This window comes from Lissotriton helveticus, chromosome 1_1 (genome assembly GCF_964261635.1).
Source record: "Lissotriton helveticus chromosome 1_1, aLisHel1.1, whole genome shotgun sequence".
Lineage (NCBI taxonomy): Eukaryota > Metazoa > Chordata > Amphibia > Caudata > Salamandridae > Lissotriton > Lissotriton helveticus.
Genome location: NC_136057.1, coordinates 918,618,485 through 918,634,633, shown reverse-complemented (window position 1 = coordinate 918,634,633; position 16,149 = coordinate 918,618,485). Strand labels below are relative to the sequence as shown.

At 45.9% G+C, this 16,149-nt stretch overlaps 1 protein-coding gene across 1 annotated transcript in view; it reads right to left on the bottom strand.

Moving 5' to 3' along the window:
* HELB (DNA helicase B) overlaps positions 1–16,149 on the bottom strand; it is a 362,767-nt gene that overhangs the window by 77,642 nt on the left and 268,976 nt on the right. Inside the window, exon 8 of the mRNA XM_078676353.1 lies at positions 13,543–13,627. Coding sequence (XP_078532479.1) covers positions 13,543–13,627 — 85 coding nt within the window. The remainder of the gene's footprint in view (positions 1–13,542; positions 13,628–16,149) is intronic.

Genomic DNA, 16,149 nt, shown 5'->3' with positions numbered 1-16,149 from the left:
TGCAGGTCCGCCATGGACATCAGCTTGTGACAGGAGTCGCAAGGCTTAAAGCCGGTCCGACGATGGGACATCCCTCGAGCACCAGGATCCGAAGACTCGAAAAAAGAAGTTAACAAAAGTCCAAAATAGTTTAGTCAAAAAGCGACTAAGGGGCAAGCTCTCTCCGCATCTGCATTAGGCTGGCGCAGAAAAAGAAAGAACTGACGTACGCGTGCAGAGGCAGTGTCTAAGTAGGCACCGCAACGTCATCCTGGCAATGCCGATGACAGATGCGGAGTCGACTGATGCCACCTACCGATGTGCAGGGGTACTGCTGAAGAAAGATTCTCCGGTTCCAGTCTGACGCCTGCGGGTAATTCTAAGGTAAGGAATCTATAACTAATAGTCTCTTTCAGATATAAACTTTAGTCAATAGGATTGCAGCCAATCCTGCATTGCCATTTCCAGATTTCTAGAACACACTATTGGAAATAAGGAGACCAGCTAGTTATTACTCAAGTGTAGATTATAGCTGGATATTATCGCCAAAATTGTTAAAGTAAAACTGAAATGACTGAGCAAGTTTAGCAAGAGGTTTAATAAAATAGCTAAGAGCCGCCAACCCAAAAGCAAGTGGATCAGAACGGTAGCGGAAACCAATGCAAATATCAGTAAAGGACTACAACATCCAAGCTACTGTAATGCCTGCCAAATTGAAATCCTTCCAGTGGTATAGTAGGATGCCATAGTGAGGGGAGTATACTTCAACTGTGCCCAAGTGGCAAAACATGGCTACTTTCTAAAATTACAAGAAAAGGCCCAACGGCCCGCGTCGAGATGGAAGGCTTGATCGAGTCAAGAAGTACAGAGCGAGAACAATACCATCGAAGTCGAAGGCCTTTTGGCCTCTAGAAAAGTTTAGTTTCGATTCTGAAGTTGGAGTACAAGAATAACATCCAAACCCAATGGCGGAAAAGAACAATCTGAAGATGGAGAAGATGCCGATGCGCACTGTAGTCCAGGAGAGAAGTCACCTATCTCGTGATACTTCGAAGACTCTTCCAGGACAGCAAGGTGCAATCATCCGGACCCAACACTAGGCGGCGATCTATGCACAGATATGAATTCAGCAGCCCGCATGCCTCGAACAGGGGGCTTAGAAATAAGATTCTGAATCTCACTCACACTGAAGCATTATGAAAGGAGATGTAGGAAAGAGATGAATAATGCCTTCAAAAAACCTACTAACAATAGGGGACTTGAACAAAGAGGGCTTATATGGTAGCCGAAGAAAATAAGAAATGGCTGTCAGGTAGCCTTTATGAGTGAGCAGAGCAGAGCCCTGCTGGTCCAAAGAGAGAAGGAACTAAAGAAACGGGATCCACAGCCTTTGCTGTGCACAATGCCACAAACTTGTTCTATCGACAATCGTATACCATTTTAGTGGCCGGACGCCTGGCTGCCAAGATGACATTACAGACTTCGGGAGGAAGGTCAAAAGCTGTCAACTGTCGCTGCTCAATCTCCATGCAAGGAGTTGGAGGCTGGACAGGTTCAGGTGGAGGACCGTCCCCTGTTGCTGCGACAGAAGATCTTCCCGAAGGGGCAGTCTGACCGGAGGATCGATAGCCATGCTCAGAAGCTCGGGGTACCAGACTCCTCGTGCCCAGTCCGGTGCCACAAGAATGACCTGGGCCCAGTTGCATCTGATCTTCTTCAGCACTCGGGGAAGAAGTGGTACAGACGGAAAGGCGTACAGGAAGCAGCAACTCCAACCGCAACGAAAAGCATCGCCAAGCGAGTGCCGCCTTGGAAACTCCAAAGCGCAAAACTGCTTACATTGTGCATTCTCTGCGGTGGCGAACACATCAAACCAAGGCTCTCCCTACTGCTGAAAGAGACCTGGCACCACCCCGGAGTGAAGATGCCATTCGTGATCCACCAGGCACCGACAGCTGAGTTTGTCTGCCCTGGCGTCCAGTGAACCTGTCAGGGTCATTCCCTGATGTTCCAGCCATGTTCAAAGGCAAAAAGCCTCATGACAAAGGGTCCACAACCACACCCTGCCCTGTTTGTTGCAGTACTACATGGTGTGATGTTGTCTGTGAGCATCAGCATTGCCTTTCCCTTGGGGGAGGGAAGAAATGCCTTCAGTGCCAAGCGTATCGCCAAAAACAGGTTGATATGGAGCCCGGACTTTACTGGAGACCAGAGTCCTCCGATCTCCGCACCTCCCAGGTGGCCGCCCCATTCCAGGAGTGATACATCGGTCACCACCGTGAGGTCTGATTGTGGAAGGGAGAAGGATCTGCCTCTGACCCAATCCTGGTTCGCTAACCACCACTGCAGTTGTCACGCAGTTCCCGAGATCTGGACATAGTCGGAAAGATTCTCCTGATGCTGCGCTCACTGGAACTTCAGGTCCATCTGCAGAGCCCGCATAAGCCACCTGCACTGGCCCACCAGCAGGATGCAGGAGGCCATGAGGCCCAGCAGGCTCAGGGTTGTTCTCACCGAAATCTGGGATAGAAGCTGAAACATTGGTATCATTGCCCGAATTTCCTGGACTCGCTGCTCGGGAGGATAGGCCCGAAACTTCACTGCACCCAGAACATCTCAGAAGAATGGGAGCAACTGAGAGGCAGTCAGGTGTGACTTCGGCACGTTGATAGTGAACCCCAGCGAATGCATGTGGTCCGCTGTAGTCTGGCGGTGGGAGACAACAACCTGGGGCGAGCCCGCCTTCAACAGCGAGTCGTCGAGTTAGGGGAAGACTGGAACCCCTGATCTGCACAGATGAGCTGCGACCACCGCAATCACATTTGTAAACACCCGAGGGGCACTGGTAGTGTCGAAGAGGAGCAAAGTGAAATCAAATGCTCATGGCCTACCGTGAACCGTATGTAACATCTGTGGGCTGGCAGGACGGGGATGTGGAAATATGCATCCTGCAAGTCCAATGCCACCATCCAGTCTCCAGGGTCGAGGGCAGATAGAACCTGACCCAAGGATAGCATTTTGAACTTCTTCCGGAGGAAGAGGATTCAGGGCTCTGAGGTCTAGGATAGGACGCAGGCCTTTGTCCTTCTTTAGCACCAGAAAGTAGGGGGAATAGCAACCACAACCTACTTCTAATGCAAGAATCCTCTCGATAGTTCCCTTGGCCAATACGGCTGAGACTTCCTGGCAGAAAAGCGCCAAATGATCCTGCGACATGCGATCGAAAGACAGTGTTATGGAGGGAGAGGTAGTCTCGAAAGGAGAGGGAGGAGCCCCTTCAGACTATCTGCAAAACCCACCGGTTTGACATGATGGATTGCCAGTGGGGGAGGTGATGGCAAATCCTGCCACCAACTGGCCGCTGATGGGCCTGAAAGGTCAGACTAGGATGGGTTGGAGGCTGCTGCAGGGGGGAAAGGGTGGACTGGCCTACCTGCTGGTTCCCAAACATGCGTCGCTGGGTCTCACGTCCACGGCCATGCAGAGGCGGGTCAGCTTGCGTGGACCGGTGGCTGGATAGGGTCGGACGTGGTGGGTGCCTTTTCCGTAGCCACAAAAGGGGTGAAAAGCAGACTGTGGTGGACGGGAGGACACAGCGAGGCCTACTGATCTGGCTGTAGCCAAAGAATCCTTAAAGCTCTCCAGTGCCGAGTCTGACTTGTCACCAAAAAGGTGATGGCCATTGAAGAGCATGTCTAGCAGAGTTGACTGAACATCCCCCGAAAACCAGACGTCCTCAACCAGGCATAGCGCCGCAGGGTCCCCGACGTGGCAATCATTCTGCCCAGTGAGCGGGTGGCATCCAGTCCACAGCGAATTGTCAATTTTTGCTGCGTCCCTCCCATCTGCCTTGGCTTGGGAGAGAATGGCCCGGGCCCCCCTCCGGGCACTGAAGCAGCACCTGAGCTACCGTATCCCAGACGGTATGGGAGTATCTGCCCAAGAGTCACGCGTATTCACAGACTGCAGTGCCAAGCTGGAGGAAAAGAACATGTGCTTCCCACAATGATCCAGCTTCTTGGATTCCCTGTCCCGGGGTGCAGAAGGGAATGCACCCTTGGAAGAAGAAGCTTGGACCACCAAGCTCTTGGGGGAAGGGTTTTCGGTGAGGAAAATGGGATTGTCCAGAGCCTGGCGGTGGCGGCGGGCAATTGTGCGTTCCACAGGAGCCTCTGTGCTGGGCTTGGACCAAATGCCCGAAAGAACGTCCATGAGGGCTTCACTGAAGGGCAAGAGAGGTTAAGAGGAAGTTGCCGGTAGCTGCCGATTGAAGCACCTCTGTCAGGAGGTTAGTCCTGACTGCCACTGTAGAGAGCTCCAGGCCCAAGGCCTCAGCAGCCCTACGCACCACCACTGCATAGGACGCTCCCTCCTCTGTAGCCACAGTAGGGGGGGAGAAAGAATGCCAAGGTCTGGGGAGGTGTCCAAATCCTCTCTCCAGTCCGGTTCTTCCAGCTGGTCTGTCAAAGAGTCCCGCGGCCCCTCCCAGTCCTCATCACCCTCCTTAGGGCGATAGAGAACACCTGGGATGAACAAGGGAACAAAACTACCCTCTGGCCTGGGATTAGACGTCAGCCGATGTCGGTCTGGCTCCATGGTCCATCTCGGGGATAAGGATGGGACGGCGTCGGCTGGGGGCACGGCTGGTGCGGGGGTGGTCGAGTAAGGTTGACTGGCATCAATCGGATCAGGGCTGGATCCACGGGGGCCCTCTGGTGCTGGGGTCAGAGCCGCCGGCATGGTAGGCCACAGGCACTCAACCGACTCCGCAGGGTCCCAAGGGGCACCAGCAGAGGCAGGCTGCCCAAAACACAGTGGAGGGCTTCGTAGAATGCACAAAGCTAGGCACGGGACGCCTCAGCTTCCGGAAACAGGGGGAGGCACAGAGTCGTCCCCGAGTCAGGTGCCGGAGATGGAGCCTTAGAGTGACGACGCTCCGGATCCTGCGTTGTCTCAGCCAACTGATGGGGAGAAGGCGAACAGCGACGGTGCTTCTTTTGCCGCCTTCCTGTGCTTAGACTTACCCGAAGAGTGCGAAGACTTGGACAAGGTGTGGTGGCACCGCAACCAGTCTCAAGACCTTCCCCTCGAGCGAGACCGGGAGCGACACGGAGCCGACTGCTGGGCCTCCAAAAGATTTCGGGACTGCTCCCGCAAAGACTTCAGATTCCTGGCTCGTTATGGTTGCGCTTCAGGGACCAGATGCACATGAGGTGCAGGTCCGCCATGGACATCAGCTTGTGACAGGAGTCGCAAGGCTTAAAGCCGGTCCGACGATGGGACATCCCTCGAGCACCAGGAGCCGAAGACTCGAAAAAAGAAGTTAACAAAAGTCCAAAATAGTTTAGTCAAAAAGCGACTAAGGGGCAAGCTCTCTCCGCATCTGCATTAGGCTGGCGCAGAAAAAGAAAGAACTGACGTACGCGTGCAGAGGCAGTGTCTAAGTAGGCACCGCAACGTCATCCTGGCAATGCCGATGACAGATGCGGAGTCGACTGATGCCACCTACCGATGTGCAGGGGTACTGCTGAAGAAAGATTCTCCGGTTCCAGTCTGACGCCTGCGGGTAATTCTAAGGTAAGGAATCTATAACTAATAGTCTCTTTCAGATATAAACTTTAGTCAATAGGATTGCAGCCAATCCTGCATTGCCATTCCCAGATTTCTAGAACACACTATTGGAAATAAGGAGACCAGCTAGTTATTACTCAAGTGTAGATTATAGCTGGATATTATCGCCAAAATTGTTAAAGTAAAACTGAAATGACTGAGCAAGTTTAGCAAGAGGTTTAATAAAATAGCTAAGAGCCGCCAACCCAAAAGCAAGTGGATCAGAACGGTAGCGGAAACCAATGCAAATATCAGTAAAGGACTACAACATCCAAGCTACTGTAATGCCTGCCAAATTGAAATCCTTCCATGGTATAGTAGGATGCCATAGTGAGGGGAGTATACTTCAACTGTGCCCAAGTGGCAAAACATGGCTACTTTCTAAAATTACAAGTTAGCTCAAAAAGGCCACATTATGCACAATTATTCTACTACGCACAGCTAGCACATAAGGCATGTTACTTTTCTAACCAGTCAGCACATAATGACTGCCATTCATTACACCAAGTTAGCATATTACAAACTCATTCTATTATACCTGTATAAAACAGAAAGCACTACACTCTGAAGTACTGGCAATCACCTCGAAAATGACAAAACATCACAAGTTGAATGTACTTACACACTCCTTCAGAAGGCTAGCTCAAATCTTTGAGAAATATAAATGGAAGAAGGCTGTGACAAGGCCATTTGCATTTGTGTAAGGGGTGCTTTTGAAAATTATGCCCTGTAGGACATACGTAATCAATGGAAACAGGATATGCTTCTTCCAGCTGATAATGGTCAACCCATAACTTGTTTCAAAGACCAAACAAACCAGAAAGCTGCAGCATCCGATCACAAGTTGTGCACAATGACTAGATACAGAAACAGCACATACACTTGTGGTTCATGCACAAAAACTGTCCCATGTGTAAACAGATCTCCTTAGGCCTAATCGACAAACATTAAAAACCCAAAAGCCAGAACATGTTACCGATCAATCCTGTGAAATCTCTTCCCACCAACATTATAAAATAAGCGAAAAATATTAAATTGTTAGGCTCTAGTACACAGTTGGAATAAGACTAGCAATGTGTACCCAAGCTCCATTAAAACAAAAACACAATAGCAAATAGAATAACCACCCACAATCCCGATGTCCTGAAACTCAGTGAAACCTTTGGAAATATTCACAGGCAATGGGATGATTCTCAAAATAAATAGAGGGACGCCTTTCAAATATGAATTAAAGGCATAGGACAAGGGGGGGAAAGACACAACAAGTGTTGTTTACAAGAAAAGGGGTCCTACCTACCTATATTACTTTCTCCAAGGAATCAATCCAACAAAAATTGGGATTATTCTCTAGACACATCACCTGATGGCTGATAAATAAACAGTAGAATGAATGCTATGTCAGGACTGGAGGCGAGGATTATGCCTTCTCTCTTCACTTTATTAAACAGCAGCGAACTTCAACAAAACAAACTACATTTCCCATGAAACCATAGGAAAACTGTAGTAAAGAAAATTGTCCAATTAGGAACAGTCTGAGGCCTCCAATCAGGTCTCTCCAACTCCAACATAGTCTGACCTCACTGGCCATTCATCCTCTTTCTTCGCTGCTGCGCAGCCGATATACGTGCCTTTTCCTACTCTGTGGGAATTCTTTATTATCAAATGTGATTGCCTGTATAATTGTCTGGTTAATACTATCCAAAATTAATTATTGTGCTTGGTTTTTATATTAGATGGCTTAATCTGCTTTAATCTTTTTGCACTATGTAATTTTTTCCGATGAGGGGCCGCTGTTTTTCGTGGGCCTCTGCTTTGATTTCTGAAGTGACTCAAGCGTTTGTTTTTCACAGTGGGGACTCCCTGCTACAGACTCGCTGCAGCGGGCTTATTTCCCTGAAGAGGTCAGCGCGTCTCAGTTTCTGAAGCCATATGTCTTTTTTTAAATGTTCTCAACCGTTTGTTTTGTTCTTACGAGGACTTCCCGCTCCAGACATGCTGCTGCTGTTAATTCCACCTGAAGCGGTCTGTGTGTCTCTGTAAATTCTGAAGCCGCGGGAGCTTTTCTGCTCCTATGCGGTTTTTCTGCTGCGCTCATGCTGACCTCCCGCTGCCAGGGCTTGTGGGGGTCCGCAGAGCACGCGTTTATACAAATCCCTGAAGGGATTACTCGGTGCACCGTAGTTCATCAACGAGCCTGGCCTGAGGAGGATGCCGCTTGCGGTGTATCGATCGTGCCGAGGCAGTTACTGGCCGATCTTTCCGTTTATCAACGCTCTGCTGCCCAGCATTATCGGCTTCACAGCAAGGCAGCAGAGTCTGTATTGGCAAAGTGAACACCCTCTGGGGTCTGTATTTCTGGAGCCTGGCGTCAGTTTAGGGCACATTCCCAGGCCAGATGCCTCAGAGATAGTGTGTATAGCGAATGTGCACCAGATATTATTCTGCCCAGGGCCTGGTCCCCATAAAGTCAGCGAGATCCTCGCTTCCAATATTTGGCTGACACCCAGTCCTTCAAGGTAAACCCCCATTTCTGAAAGCAGTACCCAGTCTGTCACCCAGACCCCACTACCTACACTCATCATCCTCCGCATAGTCCATGAGTATGGATAGGAACTTTGAGGAAGACTCCCAGGGAGGGGAAAATACCCAGGCTGACCTCCCTTGGGATGATGAGTTTTATGATGCGGTAGATGCGTCAATTCAAAAAGCAGTGGGCGAAACCATTTTGCCCTTAGAGGAGAGGATAACAGGCAAAATTAACGAAGCTTTAGCACACTTGTCCACTTTCCCCATGGTTCCCACCCCCCAACATGGGCCCCCAAGGACTCCCATGACTGCAGATCCCTCTCCCCCTTGCCACACACTCACGACACAGGGGTGGTTCCCAGTGCTTTTGACAGGCTCAAACAAGCTTCTCCGCCTACTCAGCCACTTTTACCACCTGCAGGTGACAGTTCGTTGACCCCCTATAACGTGATGCCCGACAACGACACAGGGGACGCTGACAACGAGCCTGGCCCAGACCTTGGCTTCCTTCCCGCCCCTCCTAGGATAGTTCAGATATGTTTGATCCCGACAAGATCGTACACCCCAGATCGTTGGATTGGGCCCCAGCAGATAAGGTGGCCAGTTATGTGGCAATGCGCATACAAAAGCCTCTAGAGAAGGATGCTCTGAACTGTCTCAGGTCAGAATGCTCAAGGCCGTCCCTGGAGGGCATGGTTGCCCTCACTCCAGAGATCGACGCCCGTATGGCCACTTTTCTCCATAAATTTATGAGAGATCTTAAAAAGGGATCAATAGGTCCTGGCAATCGTGTAAGGAAAAACTCTTGGATGTTTTAGGGCCCCTCACGAAAATTTTAGACATGGCCGAAGAGGCCAAGAAATCAGGATCCCTGATCTCCCCAGAATCCCTTTCGGGGTGGGCAGAAAGGGCCATCGTATTTTTGGGCAATGCCAACGGTGCCCTTTCAACTGAGCGCCGTCGCTCGCTCCTGATCAAAGTGGAACCCAAGCTTGGGGATCTTGCTGACTCAGAGGCAGGGGCGTTGGCACAAGGAGGCTTGTTTGGGGAATCATTTGTCAAGGAGCTAGGTAAATTCGTCAACACGTTTACCTCCCTTGACAAAGCGCAGACGTCCATCAAGAAAATATTCCCTGTGGCTGTTGCTTGAGAAGGGCTCACACCACCTTCAACCAGAAATCTAATTTCTCATAGTATTATAGATACATATGTTAGTTCAGTAAGGATTTTAGGTAGGAATGGTGGGTATGTACAGTAGGTTAGGTATGGTAGGAAGTCTGGTTTGTAGGTTACGCATTGTAGTGGATACAGTGGTTAGGCAGAAATATATGGTAGGCAGGTTAGGTATGCTAGTCGAGTATGGTTGGTTAAGGGTAAACATATGGGGCCCTATTATGATGGCGGATGGACTTGCGTCCGTCCGCCACCCCTGCGTAAGAGGGACCGTCCGCAGGGGCAGCGGCGGTCCCTCCACAGCAATCAGGATGTGACCGCCACCCTGGCGGTCACATCCTGTATTGTTTACATTGCGGCGGGTGCTGCTTGAAGCAGCACCCGCCGCAATGTAAAAAATTAAAGCAGTGCATTTGCATGCACAAAGCGGCAGGCACCGCGCGGTGCCTGCCGCTTCGTGCACGCAAAGGCAGGGGGTACCATAGGTACCCCCCATGTGCACCCCCCAACCCCCTTCACCCAGGGTGCCCGCTACGGGCCCCCGAGGTGAAGATCCACATGCTTTTCCTCGGCGGAGAATCCGCCGCGGAAAAGCATGTTTGCACAGCCATCCTAATATGTCTGGCGGTGTCTGAGAGATACCGCCACCATATTAGGCCTTTTCCGCCGCGGTTGTAAGCCAACCGCGGCGGGAAAGCGGCGGACAGAAACCAGGACCCACCAGCCATCCTAATGTGGTGGTGGGTCCGCAGAGGATTTTCCACATCCTTCGGGCCGGCGGTGGCTTCCGCCGGCCCGGAGGATGCGGAAAATCCTCCATCGTAATGTGCCCCATGGTCTGGAAAAAGTCTAAAGAATAAACAGGGATCACCCAAAGACCTCTTCTGAAGATTATTTATTGTAAAGAGATCAATTGTAGTATAATGTGTTCTGTGTGGGGAAATTACACCTCAGCAGACAACTAAAGCAATCTGTAGCTAAAATTCTAGAAGTGCTACAAAAACTAGTCTGTGACAAGCAGTGACACGCGGCTGCAAATGTCACAGTAAAAACCTTACACAAGGAGCCATCGCTGTATCTTTAAGAAAGTCAGTGTGAGTTCACAACTTTACTTTGCAAATAAAAAAAAAACGAATTCAACAACATACTATCATCAAAAGAAAGTAAAACAAGTGAATGTGCCAGGGCAGTTAATGGATATCACTGTCTTTTTGACAAACTAAGGCAGTGATTCTTAACCTTTTGACTTCAACGGCTCCCCTCATAATCATTATTGGAATCTGTGAACCCCCACTGAGTCAGTATTAGAATTTTGGGACACAGGCCTAAGTAATTTTGATGATTTTAACCGCAGAACAATAAACAAAAATACAGAAACAAGCTTTCACCAAACAAATACACAAATGATGAAATCGTGTATTTCATTCACAAACATTACAAAAATCGAAATGTTCATTTTAATGGGAAGGTTGGTGCTTTTCTCAATTCAGTTACTTGAGGCCACCCCTAGTCTATACTATATTTTACTTATTGGAATTGCATGACTCCCGCAAATCAGTCCGAGAAAAACAACGTAAGTGTTAGACTCCAATTTCAAATTCCTTGACATTTACAAAATGTTTTAACATTTTTAATTCAAGAGTATCCTTCTTTATTTATATACACTTAATAAATGATATTAGGGAGCTGAGAAAGTGTCAGAGACCTCAGGGGTCTCTGGATCACAGAACCACTGAGCTAAGGCATTCAAACAGTATACGCTTGTTAAAAAAGTCAGTAATCAGCAATACATTGTTGGCACCTCAGCAAAGTAAATATGTCAAAGAACATAACATATACTGCTTTTCAGTAACAAGCCACTTATCATATTACATTTCCAGTCTGACAAAAGGACCACTAGATGCCTCATCAGCAAATCCACATGGGAACACAAATTGAACAATGGAACCATTCATGAAATTATGTGATCTATGCAAGACATGGCAAACCATGAAAACCAACAGTTGAACAGGGCAGACACAAAGCAAACTCCCTCTCTGTACAATTGTAACCAGGCCTAAAAAAGATCCTGAAACACAATAGGCATCTCACTCATACTGCAAAAACTGAAACTGAGGCAAAATATCCTAATATGTTGGTCACTTGTCTCCAATTCACCATTGGTGGAATTGTTTGTCCCTCTTACTTGTTTGTTATATTTCATATTTCATATCCCTTGTTCTTTATTATGTGATTTATCATAAATGGTCAGATGTACTGTTGTTTGTGAATGTATGAACTGGCTTTCCCTTTATCACGATGAAGAATGCTATTTGCTATAGGACATGAATGTGCATCTTATTTCTGTAAGTTTGAACAGTTCATACCAGGCCATGTAGTTTTTTCTTTATTGGTCCCCTACTGGGCCGGACACCGAAACGCGCGTTGGAGTTATTTTTGTGGGCAACAGGATTGTTCTGTCCATCTTCAGTCCTATTTGTGTTCCTGCCCCCACCTTTGCTTTATTGGATGATCTGTTTGTCACCTGGTCATCAATCCATCAGATGGCATTAATGTAATATTGTGACTATTTGTAGAGTTGTGAATGAGAGATTAGTTGTATGGGTATGAGAGGAGAATGTGTATTTATGAATGTGAGATTGAACGGTTTGTGTGGGACTGTATATTCAGATAATCTGGTTTGTGTGTTTTATCTAATGGAATGAAAAAAAGAAAAAATTAATAATAAAGTAATTGTTTATACACCATTGGTTTTGCTCCTTGACTTGCATATGGGTTGTTCCGTTGTCCTGGTTAATATATAGGACCCTGTATAGGGCCTCAAGAAGAAAAAAAATTCTGCAGGATTCTCCTCTGTTCTCTCTGAACATATCTTAAAAGAACAACTGGTCACAAAACCACCAGGAAATAAGGAAGTTGCATTCTGCTACTGGCAAATACACGTAGAATTGGGGGGTTGGAGGAGCACTCCACTTATTCCTAACTTAATAGGCTTAAACCTACTAATTTAATGGTGCTACAGCACTACACTTGCTGTCGAACCAAGTGTATTGTCATTTGAAAACTGTTACAAGTTAGCAAACTTACTTGTACGTGCACTGTTCACTGGGCTGCACACTCTAATTATGTAGTAGCATTGTTAAGATGCAAATTGCAGAACCTATCATGATTATGTAATGTATATGTTTATGTTTTGCTCACACTAATTGTATTGGTACAAACAAGTCCAAAAAGGAGTTTTATTTGAGAACAAATGGTTCAGACTCGAGTATATTTTGGTGAAAGAATCTTTTTCAGTAAATAATTATGGGTTTCAACCCAGTGAAAAGTACACAGTACAAGCAAGTTTGCTAACTTGTAACAGTTTTCAACTGGCTAATATACGACACCATGGACGGAGATGTTATGCTGGCAGAGGAATTGTGGGGAAGATACTTGCAGAGGGAGCAGCTGCAGAACATTTGGCAAGTATCATTGCGCACACTTTATCTCATTGTCAAACCTGCTTTTCTAAGGAAAAAAACACTTCTCTTCCCTTCACAGGGCATATATATCACCTGAAAAACTATCAAAGATGGGAAAAGGAAGTCGAACCAGCTGTGCAAAATGTGGCTTGGAAAAAGCAACAGACGTCCATATGTTCTATCAATGCAGTGAGATCAGAATGCTTTGGGCCAAAGTGGAAACAACTATGTCAGGTATTTTGGGTCGGCAAATGAAGGTGAGCCTGTCATTGGCTATCTTTGGAGTAGTGGATGGCCTTATGGGCGCTCTTAGAGATCTACTGTTTTATGCAATCCTACTTGCCAGAAGAGAAATGTATCGTAAATGGGTGAGTGGCGTACCACAGCAGCATTCCGACTGGCTGGTGTCCCTCATATGTATGTCTAGGATGGACCTGCTAGGGAAAAAGTCTAAGAGGAAAGCCTTTTGGAATCCCCTACTAGAATAAAGGGAGAGTACGGAAGGGCTGCCGTAAAACATGGGGGGTTGATATAGGATTACAAATTTGTCCAATGATTACACCGGCAAATTCTCTGGACTGCTACAGGGCCCCTCTGTACTTTGACTATTAAAGCAGCTGCCGGTGTAAGTTAACACTGTAAGAGAGAGACAGCCGCAGGAAGGATAATGTTCATTGTGGTATGCCCGCTAGTGGATGGTTTCTTTATCGATATAAGGGCGGAAGAAATGGACATTGTTTCTGAGGTGAATGAGGATAAAAAAATTATAAAAAAAGAAAACAGACGTTACCTTCTGAATGCAATGAACTGTGATGTCTTGTCATCTTGTAACCCTGGTCCTTTTTCAAGTAAAAGCTTCACAGCTTTTTGCAAATCTGCATGTTGTAAAATAAAAGGACATTTATATTTAGGCAAAAAAATAACAACAAACAGTAGACTAAACAGCAACTGCAAGACATTACTAACATTCTATTCATGTTTTCCACTCCTCGTCTTAAGTCCACTTATAGGTTAAACATATCCAGATGCAACTACAGAAGTCAATTTGGTGCTATGTATTTGCGGATACCTAGAGTACAAAAAATGTAGAAGCCATATGAACAAAATCAAAATACCACAAATATATTTCATTGATAAAACCTCCCCATGAGGTAAATATTTACATACAAAAATACATAAGAATTCCAGGTTAAATATTCTAAAAACACTTTAAAATGTCCTATAAAAAAGTTAAATCTAAAACGATTTTAAAAAACTTGATTCAGAGGAGGATATATAACATTTTCTGCATTATAAATGTTTGTAATATTATTCCACAGAAAAATATTTCTTAGAAAATTTGGAGCATGCTTGCCACAACATAGGACATGCAAATAAGGAATGGCTGAGATCTTGAATGTAATACATAGTGTGTGGGAAATTCAAATCAGTCATACTTGCCTTATTGCCTTTAGTGGTAAACAATTTCTAAGGATATTAATACAAATCTTTCTCATAGCACGATCATTAAGCATTCAGAGATCAGAATGACAATTGTTCAAAAGAGAGGAATCAGAAATAAACCTCAAAATGTATCATAATGAACGATATTTTCAATATAGATATGAGCTCAAATATTCAATAAACAACATCTTGACCTGGACTAAGGTGGTCCAATTTGTAAAATCTTGAACTTTTCAACTAAAACAATTTAGGACAGAAATTAGATTTTTTTTTAACCACATAAGATATAGACAGACCTCCTTCCCCTTCTGATAGAATAAGATCTTGAATATTCAGAGATTCTTCTTCCAAACGAATCCTTCAACAAAGAATTGCACCTAGGGAGTTTGTGAAGGTGCTCGGAATGCCTAATTCAAGACAAAGTCCCTTATGGACAGACTATGCCTTACTGTAAAATTCTTCCTTGTAGTCTGTCAAAGAGCAGTTGTTTTTCCAAAGGGATACATTAAATCCCTTACAAGTGTTGGAGGTACCTTAATGTTGAGTAGTTTCAGTATAGTGATTAGCTGGTTTTTGGCAGTAGTGTCATGGAGTACTTTTCAGTTGTATTATGGGGCTTCACTATACCTTCAATTTGTCTAAATTTGGGATACTGGAAAGATTATATAACTGTTCACATTCTCCAGAGAATTATGACCTAAACCCCATTATAATTTAGTATACTTTTTCTTCTTTTATTGAGTCAAGAAAAACCCATTAATTTCAGAAAATGTTTTAAGAAGAATTATAATGCACATTAAGGACCCTTTGGACCCCCATTGGTGATGGATTAAAATTTAGAACATCGTCCGCATAAAGAAGTATATTTACACAATTACCTCCAATGACACAGGAAAATTACAAACGTTTGTTAAAAAAAGAGGGAAAATCATAGATGCACAAAGAACAAGCATTTGCAATGCAATAGGTCTAGCATTAGTAAAAGTTTGAGTTTTTGGCGTAGCAAATATTAATGCAACATTACTAGCTCTAATTTTGTTAACGTAGACCTATAAAGTGTAGTGTGGTACAGTGAAGTGGTGTAGTATAGAGTAGAGGTAATTATTATAGAGTGTAGTGGAGTTGAGTAGTTTAGCGTGGAGTGGTGTTGAGTTGAGTAGAAGAAAGTTTATAGAGTGGGATTGTGAGTGTTTGTATTATGATTGGGATTGTGTGTGCTTGTATTTTGATAAAATATAGTAATATTATGTAGGAAAGAACGTATGAGAAATATAGGTTGGTGGTACTACATTTGCTGTACCAATTTATTTATAATGTGTTTTGTTGTGCTACTTGTGTAATTTATTTTGCCTGAGTACTGTGGTAATCTACTTTGAGTTTGATTGTTACTGGCCCTCATTTTGTAAACTATTATCCCAATCTGTGAAATCTTGGCACATCCTTTTATCTGACTGTCAAGTGAGTAAGGATGCCTTCTAATTTAGAGCACCTGGGATGAGCTATTGCTGACTCTCCTGATGAAAAGCCAAAACACAGTAACAAAGGTCAGTCCTCAGAGCGCGCTCAGTCCTTGCTCCCTTCTCAGCTCACATCCACCCATGCAGCCAGGCTGCAGAGCTGGGAGACTGCTGCGTGGAAACTGCCCACATAAAGATGTTGCTTTTTCCAAAATGAGGAATGGAGGGGAGCGGAGAAGGGAGAGGCGAGGAGCCTGGAGAGGCCGCCAGAGGAATGTGTCTTACGGGCTGGGTCCTCGGGCTGCCAATGACAGGAGTCAGAGGGTGGAAACTGTGGGCTGGGCCGAGAGCTGGGAAAGCTGTGGGAGGAACGGAGAGGCATTGGGAGGAACATGGACTACTCGCAGCCCTCACTCACAGCACTGAGCCCACGAGGGCAGCAGACACCCGCCACTGAGTGTATAGGAGCACAGGGTGACACACACACCGGATGTAGA